The sequence below is a fragment of the Hyla sarda genome, chromosome 7 (assembly GCF_029499605.1).
Source record: "Hyla sarda isolate aHylSar1 chromosome 7, aHylSar1.hap1, whole genome shotgun sequence".
NCBI classification, from domain to species: Eukaryota; Metazoa; Chordata; class Amphibia; order Anura; family Hylidae; genus Hyla; species Hyla sarda.
Window position 1 is genome coordinate 183793716 of NC_079195.1, and position 14123 is coordinate 183807838.

A 14123-nucleotide genomic window follows, 5' to 3' on the forward strand; every position below is an offset into this window, starting at 1 on the left:
TAGCAATGGAAAGCTTTATGAAGCCATCATGTAGGAGTGTTCAGCTTCAGTTTGACTGACTGAAATTCCTTGTGTAGTCGGCCTGTTTATGTCATCTGTTTCAAAAGTGACGAGAAATATAAAGTAAAACTTCTGCTCAGAAGTAATAACGGATATTATAAACCAGGTACAAACGGATGACATAAAGGCTCATCCATTTGCCATAGACTTCAATGTTAAAATAACGGCCGTTAATTTACCCGTTTCTTGTGACGGAAGAAAAATTAGTGCATGTGCGGTTTTTTTCTTATGTCACAACTAACGTCCGTTATTCATGACGGAATATAACGGGTCATAACGGATAATCAAAAAAATCCCATAGACTTGAATGGGATTTTGTAACAGCCGTTTAACATGGTTTTTCTAATGGTTGTTTATAACAGATCTTTTAACGGAACAACTTTATAGTGTGAAAGGGGCCTAAGGACTTCTCCCTTCTGCTGGAAGGCTTTGGCATAAATACTTACAGTAGGAGTTTTTCCAAAAACACTGCAGTGTGTGATGGCAGTCCTATAGTATAGAAATGATAATGATACTTCCAAAAATTGAACCCCAAAAAACAATACCACTTGGTAATGTTATGGTGAATATGGTAAAAATAAGAGTAATTCCCAAAGCAATCTCCAAGATGGCTGAAACAATCAATACAATCTGGAAAAAAAGGCAAATATAAGTAAAACTTGGGACATTTTAGGTAGACACTATACAGTACATTCTTTGCATAGGACACTTAGATCAATGAAAATCAGCATCAATCATTGTTCCCATACATCACATGCAGCTCTCAGGATCCTTATATGTGGCTCCTTTGTAGTTTGTAGATATCAGACAAGAATTACTGAAACTGACTAACTCTTAGACAGTGTAAACTTCTACTAGACCAGTGGTCTCAAACAGTGGCCCTTCAGATGTTTCAAAACTTCAACTCCCAGCATGCCCAGACAGCCATTGCCTGCAGCCATTGGCTGTTTGGGAATGCTGGGAGTTAAAGTTCTGCAACATCTGAGGGGCCACTGGAGGTTCTGCTGTACTAGACAATCTAAGAATGCACCAGATTTATAAAACTAGCTCAGGCTGTTTGATAAGTCTAAAAACTGTCTTGGTCTAAAAACTGTGGATCCAGCTTGACTGATAAAAACTCTTCTTTATTTTGCAGAAAATGTTAATACAGCAGTTTGTGCAGAGTATTTGGTTGGTAGGAATAATAATAACTGGATTTGATTCAGTAGGATAATGTTGGGAACAATGTTATGCAAACTCCATATTTTAGAACACCCTTGACTCCCATCCCATCACCCGCCCATCACCTAATATTCATTCCCATTACTAAAATTCAGTTCACACACATCTGACTGATTCCCTGATGTTTAATATGTACTTGTTCCCGGTTTCAGCACCGCCTCTGCCTCCCGTATGCTCCAGCCACATCATCGCTCAGGTTAGTGATGGCGGTCCTATCTCTCAGGGCTGTTCGTCACTAAGTAATGGGCCAATCAGCTTTAGTGCCAGCAGCAGCACCTCCCAGAAATGGACTATGTAAAATCTTCATTGTCTCTCAGTCTCTGCCCTTGTTTGGTGATTGTATCTTGCACTCACATTTTTCTTGTACTTACTGCTGACCATCTGTGTATCTGACCTTTTGCCTGTGACCCGACTATCCCTTGCCTTACATTCTGTAGTTTAGCTGTCATCTTAGCTGACTTGTTGGTTTCTAACTCTTGGCCTGTCCCCAATGAATCCCTTGTTTGCTGATTTGGAACCATTTTGCTCAACTGTTGCTGACTGGGACTGATTGACTACTCGTGATGCTCTTGCACCTTTGTTCAGTGTAGGGAACGTCACTCAGTTGGGGATGCTACCATTTAGGGTGGATCATCCAGGTAGGTAGGGATAGCTGTTTGAGCTAGCATTAGGGCTGTACTACTCTGTACCCTGGACGTGACACCTGAATTGTCAAATTATTAACCCTCATATCTGAGGAATGGAAGGGCATATTAAGAAACTATGAACAAGTGTTTGATCAGGACACCCCAAGCTATTTAATGATAATACAATCTCAGTTGTTTTGGGTTGGCCACAGATCATTTTTAAATTCCACACCCTCCATATCTGCTATGTCTTATAGATGCATATGCACATCTGGGACCCTCAACTATCTCAGGAATGAGGAACCCCCAGAAGTTATAGAAATTAACCTCTTCTCCCTAGAGAGTTATGGAGTTGGCTTGTTGTGCTTTTTATGCAACTCCCACTTACTACTGTGGGAATTATGTAAACTGCATTAAGCAGCCTGTTAGGATGTTTTCTGCTTCCACCTCCAGCCACCACAAAAGATCCTTGAGATAGGCGGGAGTCTGGGACATATCCCCAGGACAGTAGCTCCCATAAGGCGACTGAGGCGATCACCTCAGGCGTGCTGCTGCAAGGGGGCACATCCGCTAAGGATGTCCAACACAGGGAGTCCAGCACACATTACACTTGGTAGTGATCCCCAACCAGACACTCCAGTGGGAAAGATGACACAAAACTTTTGTTGAATTTTCCATCCTGGCCTACGCACCTGTGACTCACTCACGGCGCATCAGGGCCTGCATCGCTATGAGTGAGTCAGTGAGGCCCTGTACACCCCACTGTTACCCCGTACACCCCTTTACACCCTCCTGTCACCCCTGTATGCCCCTCTGTCACCCATTTACACCCCTCTACACCCGTCTCCCATGTACACCCCTCTGTTACTGTGTGGGGTGAGCCTGGAGGCATTGTGTGTGTGGGGGAGGATGGAGGCTTTTTGTGTGAGGAAGGCTGGAGGAATATGCGTAAGGCAGGAGGCATTGTGTGTGCTTGAGTGAGGCTGGAAACATTGTACGTTGTGGGAAGGCTGGTGGCATTTGTGGGGAAAAGGGGAGGATAATGCTGGAAAACTGCAAATCCTGATATGTTTGGGTTGCAGGTTCTGCTCTGATGAGTTTTGTCTGGAAGAGATCATCATGATGTTCTGGGCCAGGTGGGGAAGAAAAGAAAAAGAGAATGACTCTGATCAGTGAATATGTCATTTGTGAGTTTCTGCATATAGCAGTACTGTAATCTACATAAGAATATAATTCGGTTAGGGGTGGCCCGCGAAAATAAACATTTCTGAGGGGTGCCCAAATGGGGGAGGGGCGCAATCTTCTGTTCTTGCCTCGGACGCAAAAGGAGCTAGCTACAGCTCTGCATATCCAATGGACACACCACAAATGTTGAATATGGAAATATGTAAAATGTGTCGCTTTGCAATAAAAACACCTTTTATTAATATTCATTGGATTCCACTGAGAGTAGATCCAACAGACTGGTCCAACTTTGGCATTATCTGCACTTGTGGTTCTATACTTTTGAGCTAGGAGCATCATCTAGTAAGCATGTGAACAAATGTACTTTTCTGTATATTCTATGAGTTTATAAAACATTTTTAAATAGATAATTTGTTTTACTACTACTTACCCCCAAAGCTCTTGGTTTGCCTTTTAGGAATGTTTGGTAAAAAGGAGATGATGGATCTGTATTTGGGGCTACTACTGTAGCCAAGCTATATTGTGGTGCCACTGTGGGGATAGTCCACATCTGTGCTGAAGGAGCGGCATTATATGCAGGAAATGGTGGAGGGGCATTTTGTAAGAAGGGAGGAACTTGTGTATTCCAATTAGGAACGGCAGTGAGACCTTGGTTCTGTGAGGTCTGATAAGTAGGAAGAGCTGTGGGAGCTTGGTTCTGTAAGGTCTCATTGGTGTGAGCTAAATTCCCATTGTTTGTTGTAGACATTGTAGATGCTGGCACTAAAAGTAGAAATATAAAGTAAAATTAATAAATATCAACAACTGTAAGTCATTATTGACTCTGACCTGTTAAAGTAATTTATTATTAATTAAAATACAAATTAAATCATATTGTTTTCTTATCTGCATTTTTTTTAACATGATTGTGACAGCTGTCCCCTTGAACTTAAATAGATACCACAGCAGGCTTCTGGACATATTAACCCCAGTCAGATCTGAGATGGTAGCGAGCATGCTCTAACATAAGAAGGTAGCTGTGCAGAGAAGTCAAGAGTAGCTGGGCTGTCCTCAACAAGCTGACATATGATCACTAGGAAAAGGAAGACTCAGCCTTTTGTTAGGGCTTAATGGGGTACTCCACTGGCCAGCGTTCAGAACATTTAGTTCCGAACGCTGTGTGCATGCTGCGAGGGTCAGCCAGGGCCCCTTGTGATGTCAGGCCACGCCTCCTCAATGTAAGCCTATGGGAGGGGGCGTGACAGCTACCACTCCTCCTCCCATAGACTTGCATTTAGGGTTGTGGTCTGACATCATGAGGGGGTGTGGCCGGTCCCCAAAGCATGCGCACACAGTGTTCGAACTAAATGTTCCGAACGCTGGCCAGTGAAGTACCCCTTTAATGGCTAGAGTGAAAACTGAAAAGTCTTTACACATAGACACAAGAGAAAAAAAAATCTGCAACAAAAAGTTAAAAGATCTGACAAATGCACTTTATCTCATTTGTTGGTGGTAAAAAAACATTTACAATGTATTCTTTTAGTGATATGTCAAAGAGTATCATATTATTTAAGGGTTAATTTAATATTAAAACATATTTATGACCTATTAATAGGATATTGCAACAGTTAAACACCCAAGTAAATTAATGGACAGTTTGCATGCTCACGAGCATCTCCTTTTCCTTTTTGTGGAGCTGCTGAAGATAGCCATGTTTAAAGGGGTATTCCAGGAAAAAATAAAAATTTTTATATCAACTGGCTCCAGAAAGTTATACAGATTTGTAAATTACTTCTATTAAAAAAAATCTTAATCCTTTCAGTACTTATGAGTTTTTGAAGTTGAGTTGTTCTTTTCTTTCTAAGTGCTCTCTGATGACACGTGTCTCAGGAACCGCCCAGTTTAGAAGCAAATCCCCATAGCAAACCTCTTCTAAACTGGGCGGTTCCCGAGACATGTGTCATCAGAGAGCACTTAGACAGAAAAGAACAACTCAACTTCAGAAGTTCATAAGTACTGAAAGGATTAAGATTTTTTAATAGAAGTAATTTCCAAATCTGTTTAACTTTCTGGAGCAAGTTGATATACATAGAAAAAAGTTTTTTCCTGGATAACCCCTTTAAATGAATGTGTCAATTAATTTTTATTTATATTTTTACTGATTTGTGCCATGTACTGAACCATGTCCTTTTTTTCTAATGGTTGCTATTTACTTAATTTTTTTGCACATTATTGTGGGGGCAGTCATCTTGCCTGATCTGTTTTTACAGCATTTAGTGATATGCTTTACAGCAACCACCATGGACATAGACACTATGAACACCTCCAGACCATGTTCTTTTTATGAGGCAAGTTTCTAAGCAACCCTCTGTGACTTGCACAGAGGTCAAACTTTAAGGGAAGCTGGGCTCCTTTTGTCTTCTCTATCTACTGGTGTCACCTTTCACTGTAATGCTGTACAGATCACATTCCAGCAGCCTCCTCCTTATCATCACAGTCAGTACAGGAAGTCTAGACTTAGTGGTGCAAGTGAAAATGGCAAGATGTAAGGATTATTTTATAATATAGACAATAAAGTGAAAAATCTGAAAACAAAATCACCAAAAATTCTTTAAAAAATAATAAATAATAATAAAAAATATTTTTAACATTAACACTTGATACAATTTTTGGCACTATTGTGCTACCTAATGTACATACAGGCTGGTTGGGAATCATGTGCGGTCAAGTCCTTCCTCACTGGAAACCAATGATGTTGGAGACTTCTCATCTGATAATAAAATTGAGTTGGACAAATTCAGTAGTCAAATAGTTATTTCTCAATTCGCTAAGGACAATGTAATGTCCGTTTCTGTGTTTGCATTTTTCAGTTTTTAGGTCCTGTTCAGACTTTGGTTTAATGTTTGAACAGTTTCTGTGCTATTCTTCCTTGGGAAGAGTTAATGCTCTCAGCCTATAGCAGCTTGAGTGTAGTTATTTAAAAGAGTACTCCGGCCCTAATACATCTTATCCCCTATCCAAAGGATAGTGGATAAGATGTATGATCGCGACGCTGCTGGGGACCCAGCAACCTGTCACTCAGCACCCACTTTTGCAAGCTCCCCACTGTGCTGGAGGCTCCGAGTGTGTAGAGTGACGATGATGGGTCGGAGTATCATGACGTTAAGACTCCATCCCCCTGTGACATCACGCCCCACCCCCTCAATGCAAGTCTATGGGAGGGGGCGTGACGGCCGTTAATATGTTTATTCTGTAGAGCTCCTTAAAATCTAGCTAGATAAGATTCATGGGTGTAGTCATGAAAATTGCAAGGATGTGGAAAAAGGTGTGTAATATTATTAAATGCTATTATAATGTGAAAATCAAAACTAAAAGAAACAAAGTTGTGGCCAAATTGGAACTGTCATTCTTTATTGTAAAATAACATTCCATACTTCATCCTCCAGATTTCATATTTCTTATATACTTTTCTCCTGGTCTGGTCCATTAAAAAATACATTTTGGGAAGAATTTAACAAAGATTTTATATAAGAAATTGAGACATTTTACAGATTACATAACTACAGTCAATGGGATTTTAGTTAAAGGAAACCTGTCAGAACAACGCGTTTCAAGGCCTGGACTGGCCTCTTCATCAGGTTCGTACGGCCAGTCCAGGCCTTGAAACGCGTTGTTCTTAAATAAATCTGCTTAAACTAGTTAATGTACCTGCCTGTGTTGAAATCCACTTGCGCCAGTCAAAAATCCCTTGGAAGTGATGGAGTGCTTGAAGTTTACTATTGCGCCTGGAGGGCGAAGGGATCGGCTGCAGCTGGATTACATCTTGTATGCCTTTACCAGTGTAGTGCCTACTCGCTGCACAACTAAGCGGGTAAGCTCGTCCAGTAATCTTTTTAGGTATATAAGTGACGGACGATTGCATTATGGAGCACTTTTGTATTTGTCACTTGTATCTACAGTATTGAGATAGTAGCTGTGAGATGGTGGACGGGGATCACTATATTTCCCTGAGGTATCTTTTGTATGCAGCAAGATTTAGAAGGCAGGGTGAGTTAAAATCCCTAGCAACGACTTTGGTAAATCCTGTTATTGGCACTGGATTTTTATGGGATTAAAGGCAGGTTTGTAGCCGGGCTTTTCAACCCCTGCAGCTAATGTATTAATAAGCTCTGTTGTAGAAAGTTTAAGGGTTAAATCTACTGACCTGATTGTCTCAAATATTTGTGCATTCACCTCACTCTTTGCACCTCTTTGATAAATGTGGGGGAAATACAGATGACATGTACCGAGGCAATTAAGGGTAAGAAGAACAGGATTAACACAGACAATGATAAATCCCTCCCCCCCCCCCCCCCCCGAATCATTCCCTGATATTTAGTTGACTATCCCAGTCCATGCTATCCAAGTCCTGGTCCCTGTTATCCCCATGTAATGCCTAAACCCTTGGCACGCCGATCTATAATGGCTCAGACTCTGGGGTCCAATGACCTAATATTGCAACTTCTAGAATCATAAATGCCTCAGTCTTTGGTGTTCATATTTTTGAAGACTGAATCTAGGTATTATATCAGTGATTGGTGGCCAACAAAATAGTGCCTGATTATGTAGCTCTCATTCCTTTTGCTGGGTTATTTATTGATTGTATATACTTTTCCTAAAACCAGGCTATCAATGAGAGATCTTGAAAGTGATTTTAAGGCCCCATTATGGTAAAATTTTTGGTGATATGTCTGAGATTTTGACAAAAAGGTATGCATATACTATGGTATACTCATAATGGACCCATTGAGTTTAATTGCTAAAACACAATCTACTAGTGACTACATTCGATCAATTACCTAAACACATATGTGGTAGCCCTTGGGGGGTGTATGGTAGTGGTGGTATGTTATCGGTATATGAGAGGTTAATGTTAACCCTATAGTTCGTGACGCCAGGCTGAGGGCTGGTATGCTGAATCAATGTTCCGGCCTATCGCCGCCCTTGCCAATAACAATAGGTGAATGAAATGACTGAAGGTCCACAAAGAGATTTTACTTGAATGTGAATAACTTTACTGAAGTGCTTGCAATATCCACGGCACAGTAACAGTCTCATATAAACAGTCCTTAGGTTACTTAGTGACTGACAGTTGTTGCGGACCTTGAGTTAGTGATACAGTTTTTGAATTTAGGGAAAGATTGCCAGATACGTTCGGATTTAGGGGAGTTATTAGGTCCAGTGATGCTGCAGAGTGTTTGGGAATTGATACACTCTATAATTAGATTGTTCAGCCATCGCCGCAAGGCTCGGGCCTAACTCACTGCGTCAGATGCTGTACAGGTCTTGCTTGCTTGTTTGCCCAGGAACAAGAGAGCGAGAAGATGGCCGCCGCTCCCTTATATGGGCAGGAGGCGGGGCGAATCTGATTGGTCGGAACATCTGCCATTCACCATTACATGGTGTAATGGGATTGCTTACGTCACAGGGCCTCCAAAGGTCCTTAAGCTTAATACCATAGAGTTCACCTAGTCACATGACCCACAGGTCCTGCAACGCTATGGAAACAAGTAATTAACCATTTATTTACAAATAAATCATTACATTTACATTAACCTTATATAGACCACTGGTCTACTAGTAGAAATAGAGGCGACAAGGGGCAAACTACATTATAGTGATCCCTACGTCCTAGGGACTCTGGCTATGGGGACAATACATAAATAGGTACCGTATAGAATGCGGTACCGGGACACCACACATACTTTTTCTGCAAGTAGTGCAGTAGACCATATACTATGGTTATCACACACTGTACCTCCTGAATATAATATTACTACACACTGTACCTCCTGATCACAACATTGCCACACACTGTGTGGTGTCCCAGCACCAAAGGCTGTCCTGTGGCTTCAGCAGACTGCTTTGGGCAGGCTGGCAGCTCCAGTGTTGGGCCCCCTGAGAGACTTCTTGCCACATTAAATATGTTTTGCACTTTACTAAGAAGTAATATATTTTTATGATTATTGTGTTGCTGTTATTCTAGTGTATGTTATTTCAATGTTACTGTGCCCTTAAAGGGGTTATCCAGGAAAAAACTTTTTTTTATAGATATCAACTCCAGAAAGTTAAACAGATTTGTAAATTACTTCTATTAAAAAATCTTAATCCTTTCAGTACTTATGAGCTTCTGAAGTTAAGGTTGTTCTTTTCTGTCTAAGTGCTCTCTGATGACACGTGTTTCGGGAACCGCCCAGTTTAGAAGAGGTTTTCTATGGGGATTTGCTTTTAAACTGGGCGGTTCCTGAGACAGGTGTCATCAGAGAGCACTTAGACAGAAAAGAACAACCTTAACTTCAGAAGCTCATAAGTACTGAAAGGATTAAGATTTTTTAATAGAAGTAATTTACAAATCTGTTTAACTTTCTGGAGCCAGTTGAAATAAATATATATATATATATATAAATATATATATATATATACATATATATATATATATATATATATATATATATATATATATTGTGACGATCCGTCTTGGGGATTAGCTCTGGGATCGTCCTGGACCACGCCACAGGATGCGTTTCTTCTCAATAAACCAGCAAACAAACGCTTGTAATGCAAATCTGGCACCTTGCCAGCTTTATTAGACAGGTTGCAGGGAAAGAAATAAACAAAAAGCAGGAACAAAACAAAATCCTAGACCGTCTGGTCACTGCCTAAACAGATCAGCTTGTCCTGACTAACAACCGCTGAGCTTCCCTCAGCCGGTTAAACATATGTCCCCTGCAACCTTCTACTCACAATGTCACTCTCTTTGAGCCTCTCATAGCTCGGGCTGTGTACTCTTCAGCAGGCTCTGTCTCTTCCCTACAGCCCACATGCTGTCTCCTAGGAAGAGCCCCCATTACACTGAGTCTCCATCTCATATACACCTCCCTTCCCTCCTGCCTCATTACTTAAGAAGCAGGTGAGAGCTTCTGCAGGGTGAGCCAAGGAAATGCACCCTTTCCTTGCCACACTGCCACAATATATATATATATATATATATATATAAAATGTTTTACCTGGATAACCCCTTTAAAAGAGAGCAGTGTAAACCCCATGTTACCCTGCCTGTCAATGGGAACCCCTAAATTCTTCCCCATATAGTATAGTTGGGGGGGGGGGAGTTACACCAGTTGCTGCTAAGCCATGGTGTGGTAAAGGTGTAAGGTGTGTTGTGTGCTCTAAGGGAAGGCCTAGCTCAAATCTACTTTATCCAGCCATTCTGCAAGGATCACCCGCATGGTGGAAGTTCATGCCCTGGCAGAGAAAACTACAAGACCTTGACAGAACCCTAGCTACCTGGATCAAGTCAGTATCAATTTATTTGGTGGAAGTATCACAAGTCCCAGCAAGGCAACAGGCCTCCCAAGGGGTTATGCTGCATCCTCTTACTTTGCACCATACTGTCCATGTAATACCATCTGCACCCTGCTCAGTAAAGACAGTTATCCGTAACCTGACATTGGTGTGTTCCTTTACTCCCCATGTCTGACCCAGGAGAAGCTGTTGTAATATCCCAGTACAGGACATGGTCCTGCACTACACTTAGGCCCTGTCAGGTTGGTCCCTCAGTGACCTGGGGGCTCTCCTGCAGTGTCTCCCCTGCTGTTATTAGAAGTGTCATTTATTGTCCTAGGATTATAGTCAGTGTACTAATGTATAGCTATTCTAAAGGACCTGTGAGATGTCTGAAGGACCTGTGGAATGTCACATGTTATGTTGTCACCTGATGTTACCCAGAGAGCACCAGCTTAATCTATGACCCGAACCTTGACCAATGGGCTTTGGTTCAGCCCCCCTCTTCAGCCATCTCAATTCTCTCTCTTGCTCTCTGAGCTCTTTACTGAGAACAGCAAACACCATAGATCTCAGCGCAAATGACCAGCACCTGGAAGGCCGCAAAGCTACAGTCATTCCAGTAAGTCAAAAGTCTATGTCTGCTGTCTCTACCCATAGTCAAGTCCAGTCTAAAGTCAAGCATCAAGATAATTATCTAAAGTCAATTACCAGTCTAATTGTTCCCAGCAAGCTGCAAGGTCTTTCTGTGTTCCTAGCAACCTCTCTGGGAATCTGGCCTAGCTGTGAAGATAAATCCATCTGTCTTAACTCAGTAAAGCCTCCATTGAACCATGCCTGGTTGTGGACTGTCCTTTCACTAACCAGCCATTGGAATACCGTTTGTGTGGTTCCGGTACCCTAAAACCACTCTGGCATCATGAACACTAGGGGTTAACAACATCTTGCCCCAGGGGTTAATTCTATCTGGCCCCACCACCTACACCACTACACCCTATGGTCCCATCACAAACAGGATACGGTTGTGTGCCTTAACCACTCCACCACCAAGTCAAGTCAGGCCACCCATTAACAGTATGAGGGTGTGTGCCATATGCAAGTTGCCGCAAGTCCTTCCCCCCCAAGTCTGAACTGTGTCCAAGTCAAAATCGCATGCTACTGCGAAAATTTGTGCGCCAGCAAAATGTACGGAACTGTGTCATTGAAATATGTTTCTGTGCTGGCACTGAAGAAGTAGTGTGGGAAGTTAAAATTACAGTATTGTCGGTGGTAAAGAAATCAGCAAAAGTTGGATTTACAATGTGCAAAGTTATGCCGGAGCACATGTTGCGCACCAAAATGTCTACAGTATCTTCAAGGGTTCACTTGCTGGTCGAGAAGCACGCCCAAGGTTCCTGCCAGAGCCAGCGCCCCGCCCCCGGGTGTGAAGATAATGTTATGGTATCCAGTCCAAAATGGAACCTGAATGGTCCGCCCCTTGTTGCCAGGGGGGCAGATGAAGAGGACGCACCGCTGACTTGCTTCTGGTCCCAGGCCCAGCTGATGACATCCTTCCTTCCGGCAGCCATCTTGTTGGAGACCAATATAAAAGGTGAAGCGGAGCTCGACTTCTTCAGTCTAGGGAAGTGCTGGCAGTGAACAGTAACATGGCAGAGTCACAGCGATCCACGTGCATCGGGAGTCCCAAGATGGAGTCGGAGGATAGGATGATTGCCACGGCAGCGGAGAAGATGTTCCACGAGTTATCGGGGTGTCTGCATCAATTGCCCCTCAGGGCCGATGACGACTGCATGAAGGTGCCGCTACCTAAGGATGATGGCAAGTGGGCCGCGACTCCAGCGGAAGAGACACTGGCAAATTAAAGAGGGTCATCGCCCCTGAGATTGTCACCTCACCACCGCAGCTGGGGTTCCTGGGCTGAGATCCCAACGGAGGAGTCTGATGTGAGTACCCCAGCTGAGGCCAATTATTCTACTCCCTCCTCCCCTTCCAGCCCTGAGCCAGTACCCCAGGCCCCACAGCTCACAGTACGTCACCACCGCTCCCTAAGTGGCTGATCGGCGACGAGCCGAGTCTCATCCGATATATATGTGGGAGCACTTACTTCCCTTGCCCAGGAAGCCCCTACCCCCAGTTCCTCCGGCCCAGTCCAAAAGGGCTAAGAGAGACACAGAGGTGGCCGTCATCATGGAGGAACTGAGGGCCCAAAGATTACAGCAATATGGGCCTAAACAACTGCCCTTTGAAGTAAAACAGCAACAGCAGTGTCACGATGCCGGCTGGCAGGTAGTGGATCCTCTGTGCCAGAGAGGGATTGGCGTGGACCGTGCTAGTGGATCGGTTCTAAGTCACTACTGGTTTTCACCAGAGCCCGCCGCAAAGCGGGATGGTCTTGCTGCGGCGGTAGTGACCAGGTCGTATCCACTAGCAACGGCTCAACCTCTCTGGCTGCTGAAGATAGGCGCGGTACAAGGGAGTAGACAGAAGCAAGGTCGGACGTAGCAGAAGGTCGGGGCAGGCAGCAAGGATCGTAGTCAGGGGCAACGGCAGGAGGTCTGGAACACAGGCTAGGAACACACAAGGAACGCTTTCACTGGCACGATGGCAACAAGATCCGGCAAGGAAGTGCAGGGGAAGTGAGGTAATATAGGGAAGTGCACAGGTGATCAGACTAATTGGAACCACTGCGCCAATCAGCGGCGCAGTGGCCCTTTAAATCGCAAAGACCCGGCGCGCGCGCGCCCTAGGGAGCGGGGCCGCGCGCGCCGGGACAGGACCGACGGAGAGCGAGTCAGGTACGGGAGCCGGGGTGCGCATCGCGAGCGGGCGCTACCCGCATCGCGAATCGCATCCCGGCTGGAGGCGGTATCGCAGCGCCCCGGGTCAGTGGATCTGACCGGAGCGCTGCAGTGAGGAGAGTGTAGCGAGCGCTCCGGGGAGGAGCGGGGACCCGGAGCGCTCGGCGTAACAGTACCCCCCCCCCTTGGGTCTCCCCCTCTTCTTAGAGCCTGAGAACCTGAGGAGCAGACTTTTGTCTAGGATATTGTCCTCAGGTTCCCAGGATCTCTCTTCTGGACCACAACCCTCCCAATCCACTAAAAAAAAGGTTTTCCCTCTGACCTTTTTGGATGCCAGAATCTCTTTGACGGAGAAGATGTCCGAGGAGCCGGAAACAGGAGTGGGAGGAACAGATTTGGGAGAGAAACGGTTGATGATAAGTGGTTTAAGAAGAGAAACGTGAAAGGCATTAGGAATACGAAGAGAAGGAGGAAGAAGAAGTTTGTAAGAGACAGGATTAATCTGGCACAAAATTTTGAAAGGACCAAGATAGCGTGGTCCCAACTTGTAGCTAGGGACACGGAAGCGGACATATTTAGCGGAGAGCCATACCTTGTCTCCAGGGGAAAAAATGGGAGGAGCTCTTCTTTTCTTATCCGCGAACTTCTTCATGCGTGATGAAGCCTGTAAGAGAGAATTTTGGGTCTCTCTCCATATGATGGAAAGGTCACGAGAAATTTCATCCACAGCGGGCAGACCAGAGGGCAAGGGGGTAGGGAGGGGGGGAAGAGGGTGACGGCCGTACACAACGAAAAATGGGGATTTGGAGGAAGATTCAGAGACTCTGAAGTTATACGAGAATTCGGCCCATGGTAGAAGATCTGCCCAGTCATCCTGGCGGGAGGAAACAAAATGTCGTAAATAATCACCCAAGACCTGGTTAATTCTTTC

At 44.1% G+C, this 14123-nt stretch overlaps 2 protein-coding genes across 6 annotated transcripts in view; one reads left to right on the forward strand and one right to left on the reverse strand.

Annotated features, from left to right (window-relative positions):
* LOC130282094 (membrane-spanning 4-domains subfamily A member 4D-like) overlaps nt 1–14123 on the reverse strand; it is a 39731-nt gene that overhangs the window by 16720 nt on the left and 8888 nt on the right. Inside the window, exons 2-4 of one of the 3 annotated variants that reach the window (XM_056529976.1) lie at nt 5772–5841; nt 3523–3854; nt 580–690 (exon numbers count right to left, since the gene is read on the reverse strand). In XM_056529976.1, coding sequence (XP_056385951.1) covers nt 580–690; nt 3523–3854; nt 5772–5841 — 513 coding nt within the window. Of the gene's footprint in view, nt 1–579; nt 691–3522; nt 3855–5758; nt 5842–14123 lie in introns of all 3 variants that reach the window. The other 2 variants (XM_056529977.1, XM_056529979.1) reach the window with 2 other exon arrangements.
* Nucleotides 1–14123, forward strand: part of LOC130282095 (membrane-spanning 4-domains subfamily A member 18-like) — a 126839-nt gene that overhangs the window by 6052 nt on the left and 106664 nt on the right. The window lies entirely within an intron of this gene.